Below are 13,536 nucleotides of genomic sequence, written 5' to 3' on the forward strand. Positions count from 1 at the left end.
ACATGTGCCCACTTGCCATGAGCCTAGAAAAAAAAATATATATGACTCCTGAGACACTGACAAATACCATGGTTTTATACCCAAATATAGCAATATTACTGCCATCTAATACCTTGCCAGTCAAATCCTAACAAATATGTACAAAGGTATGTGTATAGGTGAGATATTTTTGAACATCAAGCATGTTTTTGAGACTGTAGCTCATTCTCTCCTGCTGCAAAAACTAGCTGACGATGGATTTTGAGATGTGGTTTAATCATTGGAAAACTAGCTGCTGAACAGAGCCTTCATGGTGTTATATACGAGCTCACTCACATATGCTGACGCCATTACAAAAGATGTGCCTGAAAGATCTGTGTATGGACCGCTCCTTTTCTCACTTTTCCTTAATAGATTACCTTGAGTTTTCATGCTTTTATAATTTCTCCAAGCCTTTTGGGTTTCTAATACCATAACTGCAATGGACCCCATTCCTAAGTCAAAGTATGATTAAAGTTTATTTTGAGGTGTTGCCTTGAACACTGGGACAAAACTGAAAAATGCCTTATGGTTATCCTTAGCTCTGGAGGCTATTTGTACCTCAAAGTCTACTTTCGGGGACTTGACTAGTTCCCTGATTCACTTGTTTAGACTAATGAGGGACTTAATTCTCTTTTGTGCGCATGCCCTCTTACTTCTCAACAGGATTTTTTTTTCTTTTGTTGTACGACCTATTAATACCAGGGTGGCTTGTTTTTGCGGTTTGACCTGGACCTATTTAGTTCTTACACTGCTATTTCTATGCAGTTGTTTATATAGTCTGTGTTCATAGGTGTTACTAGGTTAACCACCACAAGGGCCTTTTTAAGCCTAGCCATGCATCCCAAATCTCTGACAAGTTCTGATATCCTTGATAAGTGTAAGCAGAGGTTTGGGAGATAAATCATTTACAGGTTACCTTTGTACATTAGAGACATAAGTGCCAAACCAGGGATGAATTTCCAGTTTCCCATCTAATTGTCCAAGATGCACTTGAATTGGATTAGGGAGGAACTCTGCTTCACATGGATGGGGAGCCTGTTTCATAAACTGGTAGTCTCTGGGATACGTACCTCTCTCTCCAGAAAGAACTATTTATATGACAGCAAGGATTCTTTAGAATGGATAATTCTAGTACTGTTTGTTTTGTGGATATGCAGGATGTTCATCACAGTGGAGTCTGACAATGCCCTGTATGCCAGACATAGATCTCCCCTCAAAAGCCTGTAATCCACAGAATACAGGGATAGGGCCTTGAGGCAGTCTGCATTGGACATTTTACTCATGTTTCTATGTTTTCTGGATTTGGGCGAGCATGGAAGCTATATATGCTATCCTTTAATAGAGGGTAATTTACCTTAGAGAAGTTCTTAAAGCTTTTTTGGATTAGGTAGGGGGACTAGTTTTACCTTTATTTCAAGAGATATGATCTTACTCGTGAGGGCATCATACTTGGGGAGGGTACAGCACTCCCCCATTTTTGTGATTACCAGATCTAGGATATTTGGTCTCCTAGTGGGGAAAACAGACTACCTGCTCCAGAGCATTTGAATTTACAAAGTCAAGAAATCTTTGGACCTGAATGTTAGTGATCATGTATCCTTCCTAATTAATGGAGGGGTAGTTAAAATCACCTATGAGTATGGCGCTGGGCTGGATGGTGAGTGATTCTAGTAACTTCAGGTATGATGTATGGGTTTTCTGGTTCATAGTGGGGGTCCTGTAACTAGCAAAAATATGGTAATGGATTGATCTCATTGCTTAGTGGAAAATGTTCAGAACTGCAAATTTAAAACACACTCTAATAAGTGGTGCTGTATTACATAATTAGGAAGGTGAATCAAAGAACACATGTATGTATGCATGGTCCTCAAAATGTATGAAAGAGGCCTATGGTTTAAAAACAGCCCAAAGGTAAACTTAATCTGCCACTGGACAGATGCATTTTCTTTGAGTGTGAGGTTCATAGGTTCATAGGTTCATAGGTTCATAGGTTTATACTAGGCTATCTGCCCTAAGGCATTTATTATATGAAAAAAATACTGTGCCCATTAGTTTGTTGTGCCTCTGTCCAGCAGTGACACAGAGATGATCCACAGGTCTAGATTTTCCTAGCGAGGTGTGCTCTGCCTCACGGTGGACCGGGATTTTTATCACAGAATAGGGGTCTTCTGTGTGATAAAAATATCCCTCCAGCATGTCCTATTTATAGGTGGAGCATGTCCATTAATTCGGGTTGGACAAGGCCTTGTATGTCAGGCACATATCACAATTGCTGCAGATGTTGGGTGAGATACATCCCGAATGGGGCATTGTACTGTGATAACCTCTTCTGTGTTTAGTGGATTGTCACCGTTTTTCCCAAAGGGTATGACTATACATTTTTGGCGTTTAACTTCAGGCCATGGCTCTGGCACCAGCTATCTGCTCCCATGTTGGCCTGTACTGAGAAGTAGATGCCAAAAGTCTGACATAGCGCAGCAACTCTAACCCTGTGGGTTCTGTCCTTAAGCCAGTTTGCAACCCATCTTGTGACATATGGGTTGGTCAAGGTAGCTGTATGGGACTGCTTTCCCTCATCAATGGCCTATGATCTTCCCTTGACAAAGCCAAACTGGGGGTGAGTCCAATGTCTGCAAGTCCCCTATATCTTGTTTATGAGCTCCATTATGATCCGAAGTTTTTTCAGTAAATGTGAATTTTAAGGGCATAGAAGTTTACTATTAATATTAAGTCTGTTTTCCTTGTGAAACTAGAAAACAAATCATTGGCAAACGTTGTAGCCTGGGTTCCAAGAAAAATGACTCGGGTAGTTTGTAAAGAATGAATTTATTATGAATACTCTTAAAACATACAAAAGATAAAATGAAATAAAATAATTTGTAGCTGTGCTACAGGTTAAGCGCTTTCATCCACCCACAGTGGACTTCATCAGAACGTGTAGCACTAAACCTTAATTAGTTAAATAGGATTTTTGGCGCCATTAGGTTTAAACAGAGACTTCACTTATTTAAAGCTGTATGCAGCCTATCTACTAAACATACTAACTATGCTTCTGTGTAAAATATCTGGACCTTACATGTTCTTAACCTATAACTATACACATACATTGAAAAACACATCTATTTATAACAAATATACATTGCATGACTGCAACAATATAATATACTACACATTTGATTTCTTTACTTCATAATCTTGCCTCTAATATAGGTTTAATAGATATGTTGTCATTTAAACCTGGGGGTGTTGTGGCGTCAAGCAATAATTGGTACTTTATTTCTTTATGTCCTAGTATACCTTTTATATTGCCACCTCTAGGATTTATCTTTACCTGCTCTAAAATACCAAATTTAAAGTTATGATTGTTCCCACACTTCTCAATGTGTCTACATAATGCATTGTTAGTGCCTTTCTTCTTAATTCTATACATGTGGTCATAAATCCTGTTTTTAAGACATCTGTCTGTCTTTCCCAGGTAGTATCCAGAACACACAGTGCATTTAGCCAAATATATTATCTGTTTGGTATTACAATTCCCTGTTGTGAATGTTACCTTAGTATTAAAATTTCCTAATACTATGTGGTCATCCACCGATATTGCGTGACATTGTATGCATGTCCCACATTTGCTTGTGTGACCTTTTTTATAATAATTGTTGTTCAATCCTCGATTTTCTAAACTATGTTTCCAGTTTCGTCCAGATTTATGTGCAAAATTTGGTGCTTGTCCTGCCACTTGAGGAATGGTGTTATCTGCTGTTAAAATATTTCAATTTTGTAAAATAACTTGTTTGACCTGATTAATATATGGGCTGTATTCCAATATGCAGGCATGGTTGTATGACTTGTCACTGTGATCTAATGTGTTGCTGTGTAGCATATTTTATAACAGCCCTACACCTAATGGGGGTTTATATTTCTTGCCCCATTCACTTATGATATATACCTGGTTGTATCATAAATTAATTAATTTGGATATCCCTTTTCTTTAAACATTTGTCCTATATACTTAACCTCCCGTACCATGTCATCATATTGTGATGTCATTCGTGCAGCAAGAATGCATTGCCCTTTTAATATGTTCTTCACTTGACCTCTTGGGTGATTACTAGAGTATTCTAAATAAGCATTACTAAATGTTTCTTTCCTATATATACACAACTTAAACCCAGTAGTGGTGTGACTAATAAAAGTATCCAAATAAGCTATACTATTTGGGTCATAGCTATATGTAAATTTCAAATAAGTACTAGAGTTGTTCAAATACTCCATAAATAACTTAAATTTATCTAAGGTGTCATCCCACAAGATGAAAATGTCATCCAAGAAATGTGTGTAATTTCTTATACATTTCATATACTCGCTGTTCAATACACGTGTGTCCTCCCAGCCCAGCATGACCATATTGGCATAGATGGGAGCACATGCTTGTGAAACTGCAATGTTTTGTTTGGCAAATGTCTGTCAGTGTTTGTGTCATCAAATTTGAAATAAAAGTTTTAAATTAAATCCAAATATCTGTAATCATTGTAGACGTAATAAAGAAAATAATATGCACACTGACAGGGTTGAACAGTGTTTATGGTAACTGGGGAGAAATAGCCAAGTAATGGGACACTGGAATGATCATGGGGCAGGGAGGCTGTGGTAGGATGCAGGGAGAGCTGATCCAATACCCTGCCTAGGACCCCATTTGACCATGATCTTGATCTTCTTGGGACATCTTGATTTAGGAATGGCCAGATATTACATTTTCGTCATCATTTCAGTGTGATAATTGTCCATGAGATGCAATGGACATGGAATTTCCAAGCCCAAAATCTGACATCTTGAAGAAAAGCTACTTTGGACATGAGACTATTCTGACTTGGTTATAGGGGTGAGTCTCATATGCTGGGTTTTCATTTGCAATGGCCCACCATAAGTTTTGCGTTCTTAACTGCTATGTTACTAAATGTCAGCACATTGCAGACTGATGGGATTTTCAAATTATGGCCTCCTCCTATGGCTAGTAACTTCATTTTAGAGATATTTCAAGCCATGTGATCATCATTATTGCTATCATTTGAAGCTTACAATGAAGGTGTGGAAAGCAAAATAATCAACCATCTTTAATTAAAACTTTTAGGAGTAGAGTCTGTGTGTTCATAAAGGTATACCTTTTAACAATATCTTTACCATACTGAAAAGATTTACAGTCTATAATTCTCAAAAGCGGAGGATCCTTCTTTGCTAAAAACTCTGTGAGATGTCACAAAAGGGAGTTCATACTGAGGTTGTCGTGGTCTGCCTTTGCCACTGTTTGTATATGGCCCCAAAGTTTTTTTTTCATCATAGATGGCCTCAAATCATGTCACAAGGCCTTAATTCTGAAGATAGTCTCAAATAAAATTTGAATACTGCAGCTTCTGTGCTCTAAGATGAGGATCCCTTTTGCTCTGCAGTTAATTCAGATTCAGTGTTTTGCATGTTTAACCTCTTTTATGCAGCTGTTATTGCTGAGAATCATATTTTCATTGATTATACACAAAGTTACTGGGTCCTTGCTCAAACAATCTAGTACGTCTGTCTGTGTCACAGTAGCCAGAGGGTCACTTGCAGTTGTTCCATTTATATTTAATCCAATACTTAGCTGTGAATTGCTGTTTTTTTATTTAGGAACCTTGTGTCGGAATCTTAAGTCATTTTAATGGTCCAACAGGGTCACAATTATTAATAGTGTTTTTCTTGTGCAGGAATGCAGAGCAGATGAACTCATGGATTGTACGAATAAATCTGGTGGCAGCCATGTTTTCCTCACCACCCTTCCCAGCAGCAGTCGGCTCCCAGAGGAGGTTTATACGACCCATTCTTCCAGCAACACAGTCCAAACATACAGAGGTAATGATATGGTTTACAATGCAGATCTGTGTCCACTGAAAACTAAAAAATAAAGTATTTGTATACCTTAATCTGAAGGTGAGGTAATAAAAGAATTTTTGAGATAAACTGGAGTGTAGTGTATGCCTTGCTAATCTTACTTGTCAGGGAGTCTGACGTATTGCCACATTTATTCACCACTAACTCTCATGTTGCTACTAAATTTTCCAGTTCCAAATTAAAAAGTAGGCATGTTTGGTCACTAATATACCACAGATGATAATCGCTGTAACACCATCTTAATGGGATTGATATTCTCAATGTTTTAATTATATCTGAAACAGAAAATATATTTCTTTAAAATGTGCTATGAATACCAGTATCTGCTAGGAAATGTGATGAGAATACACCTTATCAAAAACAGAAATATCCTTCTGACTGCTGTAATTAGCATGTCCCTTTTGTACTGGTTAGCATGTCCCTTTTGTACTGGTTAGCATTTACCTTTTGTACTGGAAGATTTGAATCTCCGTTAGTGCTTTAAGAACAGAAGTGGAAAAATTGTCAAAACAGGCCACAAGACAGAAAAAAGGATAAATATACCATTTACCTATTTCTACTGGCTGTTGTTCAATAGACTTGTCTTTATTATTCCTTCCACATATCCCACCACTGGTGTTCTGACCATTTTGATTTCAAACTGTTGTGGTTATGTCTCAATAACTCAGTCAAAATCCTATTACTGGCAAGAAAACATTAGTCTCTGTCTCTCTCTTACTGGGTAAAATAATTTTTTCTTAGTTCAGTCTTCCTCCTGTTTACTTTCACCTATACTGCCATGACCTTTCAGTTGTACTTTTGGAAAATAACTGCTTCAGCTCACATAATTAGTTATTTTCCTCTGACTGTATATTTAGTACTATGAATAGAGACTTGTGTTGACCGTATCACTGGCTTTGTATTGTACTGACCAAGTTTTACAGAGCTAATTTCATGAACTTTAATCATACATTGACTTAGGAATGGAGTGTCTTTCCATCATGGTATTAGAAACCCAAAAGACTTGGAGAAATTGAACTGGGAAACAAATCTGTAGCAAGTCTCTGTCCATCCTACAACTTTGTAGTAAGTCAATGTCCATCCTATGATAAAATATATAGTGCTAGCTATTCTGGTCTAGCTTCTGCCAACATATACATCTACACAGAGTTCAGATGAATGTATCCCTAGAATTCTGATTGCCTTAATTAAGGCCATACTGCATAGCTTAATTTTTCTGCTGTTGCTAGCACAAAATCTCCACTTCTTCCTCATTTAAAGTGTTTAGCTTATATTGGTACATCTGCGGTTCCTTTTTCAGTTTTCTACCTGATTTTTTCCTGATTTTTATCATACTGTAAATTTTCTACCTTGTGTTGACTTTCAGTTGCTAGACACTTTCATACAGTTGGATTCTTTACATCTCAGTTAACTAGGCAAATAATATTGGTCTGCACATGAAAACAGGTAGCTAAGTCTGATGAGTCACTTATAATTACTAATGGCTATATGAACCTCTCAGATTTCCTTTTTACAGTTTATCATTGCATTCAGCTACTCTTCACCTTCTGAGGGATACTACCTCATCCATTTTTTACTCCAGTGTTACTGATAACAATATTTAAAATATATGGTCTAATCACATATGGTAATTTTCCATTCATCTGATTTTACCCTATTTCATAAAGTCTTTTGTTGCCATATATAAAGCAGTGTTTGATTGCTTACTGCATATTTTTATGTTACAAGAACCTTCCATCTTCTGAAGTAGTACCATATGAAAATGAGTCAGGTCTTCTATTGAACTGGAAATTGAGTAAAACGTGTACTGAGTATGTCATTGGCAATGTCATCAGTCAGTTAGAAAAGCCATAACATACAATCAAGACTTTATACTTTAAATCATTTCTGTGCTTTCCTAAAGTCAAATGCCTTCTGTTTAATCTGTGAAGTCCTCTCTGAGTCCTAGCATTCCAAAAGTCCTCCTGAAATACTAGTATCATTTATTTTTTTTTCTTATTTCTTTAACTTTATTTACCAGAGTACAGTACTGATAACAACTGACCAGTTTCAGGCACATTCTGGGTGAATGCATGTCAGTGGCTGAGCAGAATACATAACATAAATGAGCTGCCAGACTGATTTAAACATGTTTGCACAGTTGTAAACAGAGCATAAGAGTAATACAACAGATGAATAAAATTGTACACATACGTTAACACAAGATATTTTCTCCCTGAGTGCTATTGCTCCTGAAGTTCTTCCTCAGTACTGGCACTCTTGGGTTCTACCCTGAGTACTAGTGTTCCTGAAGTCCACCAGGAGTACAGGTGTCTCTGAGTTCCACTCCAAGTTCTGGTATCCATGAATTCTACCCTGAGTACTGGTGTCCCTGAAGTTCTCCCTCAGTACTGGTGTCCCTGAAGTCCTCCCTCAGTACTGGTATCCCTGACATTCTCTCTCAGAGCTGGTGATCCTGATGTCCTCCTTGAATACTTATGTCTATGAATTCCACTCTGAGTTCTTGTATTCCAGAAGTCCTCCCTCAGTACTGGTGTCCCTGAAATTCTCCCTCAGAGTTGGTGTCCCCAGACTTCCTCCCTTAGTACTGGTGTCCCTGATATCCTCCTTCAGAGCTGGTGTTCCTGATGTCCTGCTTGAATAATTATGTCTATAAGTTACACTCTGAGTTCTGGTATTCCCAAAGTCCTCCCTCAGTACTCATGTCCCTAAAGCCCTCCCTGAGTACTGATGGCTCAGAAGTCCTTCCTGAGTAGTGGTTTTCCTGATGTTCTCCCCATATACTGTCTTTTAGTTTCCATATAGGTGAAGTAAGAAAGGCAGGTCTGAGAATTCAAATGACTTGCCAGTGGAAGATCAACCAAGGGAAAAGTTGATAAATGCATTGTTGACAAATGGGGGGGGGTCTCTTTTTCCTGAGTATATGACCTAGGATTTGATGATTAGGAATTAATTGATATCTGGACCCAGATGAAGCTGGTCCTAATTACATTAGCCAATTACTAGTGATACTGTCACAGTCACTCCACTCCAGAAAACTCCTACTAGGTGAACTCCATGCTAGAGATAATAAGCCATATTGTGGTTTATTACTCACCACTACCTTCTTTAAACTAATAATTACTTGTAGGCAATTCCTTTTTCCTTCAAGTCTCATGGGCATATGTATGTATTCTTACAACAGACATATTTCATCCTAGACTTATTCAGTACTACTTTCCTCTTTCTGGGTTGTTAGCTTCTTCTTAAAATTAACTACCTTCACCAAAAGTGTAATTAATATATATATATATATATATATATATATATATATATATATATATATATATACACACACACACACACACACACACACACACACACACACACACACACACACACACACACACACATATACACGTGTGTGTGTGTTACTGACCTTATTGATCTTTAGCTCTTTGTAGCCCACTCATCTACGTGAGTTTAAGTAGGCTTTCACTATGCTAAGGGAACATGCAGCAAGTATGAACACTACCAAAGCAGTGGCCAGTACATTTGACTGCTAAACACTAGCACACCTTCCCATCAAACACTTGTCACCATTTTTGATGGTATCCATCCCCGTATTTTATTGTAGACCCCACACCACCATATAGAATCCTCAGCATTTGCTATTTAATGACATAACTGACCTATTGTGTATAATTGCCATTTCAAATCTGAGGAATGCAGGTACTTTAGACATGACATCCCTCCAAATATCTAGTATAAATTACTGTTCAGAACCAGTCTGATAATATTCAATTATTTAATTTCTAGGCCAGAGACTTTTACTTAACAAAAATACTTATTTTCTGCTATTGTTAGTTGCTGTTCATTTTCTTCATGAATGTACTACTATGATCTTGTTTGCTGTCAAAAGCATACCACCTAGAAAAGATGCTTCGTTTAGCATGGTTTTCTCATATACAATTATAATTGAATTATTTGCTTACTTAATTTTTTTTCCAATGTTCAACCCTATTGCAGATTCTAAAGTCACAAATGTATATTATATTCATCACCTACAACTCACTGGTTATATGCACCTCTATAAAAGACAGCGTAGGCCTTTAAATGTTCTATATAGTCCTCTTAATTGTATATTGTCCTAGAAAAGTGAAGCAAGATCAGAGACAAAGTGATATTTATGATATTTTAAGGGATCTGTCCAAATTAATGGTAATGTTTTTCTCCATACCTGCAGAAAGAACAGTATTCTTGCCATGAATCCTTACTTCAGGCATTCTCCGATGATCTTGAGGACCACCAAATGAACCTACCAGATAAGAGAGGAAAGGCCAAAGACTGGGAGGAGTTCAAGATAAAAGAGGAATATCTGGATTATGAGGTAAGATGTACAGAGTATCTGGATTATAAGGTAAAATGCATGGAGTATCGGAATTATGAGGTAAACTGCACAGAGTATCTGGATTATGAAGTAATATGCACAGAGTATCTGGAGTATGAGGAAAACTGCACAGAATATCTGGAGTATGAGGAAAACTGCACAGAATATCTGGATTAAGGGGTAAGATGTACAGAGTATCTGTATTATGAGGAAAACTGTACTATAGATTGTTTGTTCTTGTTGACATCTGTATTTGCACATAAGAATGTTATCAGTGGGCCCGTGGATAAGCTTCCATGTTACTGCCTTTTTTCTGTCTGTGGTAGCCTAAGATGCATTAGTTTCATAATTCTGGTGAAGAAGCTCAAGGTCTGTTGGTCTTCAAGATTTTTAATTTGCTCCAGATCCAATTATGGAATTTATGAGTGCCTGTATCTATGGAATGAGGGAATTAGTTTAACTGAGAGAGGAGTTTATTCCATGGTTTTCAGAGTCTTTGAGATATGAAGTTGCCATGTTTCATGGTACAGTTGATATTAACATTTATTGAGGTTGAGTATCCTTTGTGTTTAACTAACCAGGAGGATGATCTATAGAAAGAGTTTTAAGTACTAAGGAGTCCTTTACTACGTTATATGTCAGGTGCAACCCTCCTATAAGAAGGCATAGATCATAAAAAGGGAGAATTACCTTGGTTATAAAACAAATCTTATTCCTTTCATCCTTTCTTATGGAATCTTTTTATCCTTTGATTCCCTTTTTAAGGAATCGCTGTGCCTACTCTGGCTGCACCAGCTGGCATATGAGGAGGTTACAGAACAGGGTACAGCATTCTTTAATTGGTGTGATAAAACCTGTTTACAGTAGACAGTTGTCTGCTTGGCACAACTCTGTACCTCAAAAGAGAATCAGGTGGGCAGTTTTATATTTCTTGTGGCTGGGAAAGGCTCTATGGGTATTAAATGAATGGTCATCCTCTGCAAGGAGTTCAGAGTATTTTACTGTGTATATCAGCTTTTATGTGTTGCCCATCAATATGTATAAAGCTTGTATTTTTAATGCCACATGCCATAATGCTGCATTTGTGACACTGAGGGTAAGATTATTTCTGCTGTGTAATTCATGTGTAATATTAAGTGCCATTTGAAAAGCAATGGAGTCAGAAAGTGATAAAGACAACACAACCAAGTTTGTAGTCATCGGCATATTTGGTGAGACAGACAGTAGAATCAGATTTGATATCAGAGGAAAAAAATGCCAAAAATGAGTGGTTCCAGGTTAGATCCTTAAGATACTTCTCTGTTTACAGTGGTTGGTGAGGACAGGAGTTTTCCTGTTCTTGCCAGCTGTATATTATCACATAGCTAGTTGTAGACCCAAGTTTTTGCAATTTAATTTCTCTTTAATTCCCTGAGTTTTTATGTATGTCATAGGGTGTAGTCTTGAAAACTGTAGTCAGGTTTAGGTAACTACAAAGACAGATCAACCTTCATCCAGGATGGTGGTCCCACTGTCAGTAAAGTATGAGGTTAAACATTTATCTTTCAAAAACTGTGTTTACCTGAATAAATTCCATGATGATCCTTTCTGTTTCTTGTAAGGTTGGTTGGTGTGTAATTGCTGGGGTCTCTGGAAGGGCTCCCTTCTGCACTGGGGCCCCAGTAACCTGATTACAGATATCAGGTCAGGTGTATGGCCAGTTTGTAATATTCTATTAAGAATTTGCACATCAGCAATACTAGGCTATTTATGGGTGTAAAAAGTAGGATTCCTGGCCTCTCATCTTGTCTCATGGAGATGGTGTTTCTGTCCTTATTGTGGCAACCATGTTTGCAAAAGACAGACTTTATTAAACAAAAGATGACTTAGGGGCAGCCTAATACTTTAAGGTTTTGAATGAATTAATTGTTGCCTATATGAGCCTTATATTGCTTAGATAGTGCATTTTGTTACTTATCTGATCTACAGAGGATGTTTTATTAACCGTTTTTATTCACTCATATAATTATGCCTTTGTAGTCTGTTTTATTTTTACTGTATATTTTTTTTATTCATTTTAAAATTAGACAAGTGGTAGCAATTGTATTATTACTTTACATGTTATATTCTAACTGTTGCACTATAGTACTACACAGGTTATAATCAGTTTTATATATATATATATATATATATATATATATATATATATATATATATATATATATATATTTTTTTTTTTTTATTTTATTTTAAATTTGTTGATCGAGTTTGTCCGACTGAGCTAAGTAGCCCTTTTTCAGAGTAGGCCCAGGGACAAAAGCTCCACATGTTCTACAGATTATAATTTACAAAAATAAGTAAACAAACAGCAACTGGTTTACAGAAAATATTCAAAGCAACATCTACATAAAAAACAAGGATTTACTACAGTAAACTAATCATGTCTGTCAGATGTAGAATCCTACATCATTCAGAAGAACTAGCAATAGTTTTGTCACCAGACATAAAATCTTACATTATGCAGTTAAGCATTATATAATGTGCTTAGGATAGAGAGGTTAATGTGAGACAAGGTCTAGAGAGTTAGAGAAAGTTACATAGGTTGGGAGCAGATAGAGGTGTGTAGTTAGGGTTGATAAGCTGTTTGGGGGGGGGGGGGCTACAGAGGCAGGTCCATTGGCTTAACAGGTATTCTTTAGTGGCTAGCTTGAATTGACTAAATTGCTTGAGTGACCTGATCTCTAGTGGGAGTTTGTTCCATGCCTTGGAAGGATTATAGTTATAGAGAATGCATCCTTTCTTAGTTTTAGGTTTGTGGATTTGTAGCAGATGTAGGTTAGAGCTCTGGAGGGATCTAGCAGGTATTTAGTGGGAGATAACAGATGATAGGGTAGGACAGTAAGAAGGCTGATAAAGGATGGAGTGGTTTATCTGGAGTTGAGGGAGGAGAAGAAGCTGGTGAGGTAGTTCAAGTCAGTTAAGGTGTTTGAGTGACAGACAGTGATGTGACTTGTAAATTGTGACGTGCTGCAAATTTGGCTATCTTATTGTAGGTAGATTCAAGTTTGACAAGGAGTGTGGAGCTGAGGAAAGTAAGAATATGAAAGCCATAAAATAAACTGGGTAGGAGGTAGGCATAAGAGAGAGTTACTTTAGCTTCACTGGTGAGAAACTTTTTGTTGCAGTAGAGGAGCCCTGGTTTCTGGTGTTTCCTTGATGCAGTTGTTAATGTGTAGATCAAATTTAAG

General features: G+C 37.2%; 1 protein-coding gene across 3 annotated transcripts in view; it reads left to right on the forward strand.

Moving 5' to 3' along the window:
* LOC122812030 overlaps positions 1 to 13,536 on the forward strand; it is a 639,997-nt gene that overhangs the window by 576,625 nt on the left and 49,836 nt on the right. For all 3 annotated transcript variants that reach the window (XM_044084271.1, XM_044084270.1, XM_044084272.1), the window contains 2 exons: positions 5,757 to 5,901; positions 10,166 to 10,309. In XM_044084271.1, the coding sequence (XP_043940206.1) occupies positions 5,757 to 5,901; positions 10,166 to 10,309 (289 nt within the window). The remainder of the gene's footprint in view (positions 1 to 5,756; positions 5,902 to 10,165; positions 10,310 to 13,536) is intronic.

This window comes from Protopterus annectens, chromosome 9.part0, assembly GCF_019279795.1.
Source record: "Protopterus annectens isolate FY-2018-M chromosome 9.part0, PAN1.0, whole genome shotgun sequence".
Lineage (NCBI taxonomy): Eukaryota > Metazoa > Chordata > Ceratodontiformes > Protopteridae > Protopterus > Protopterus annectens.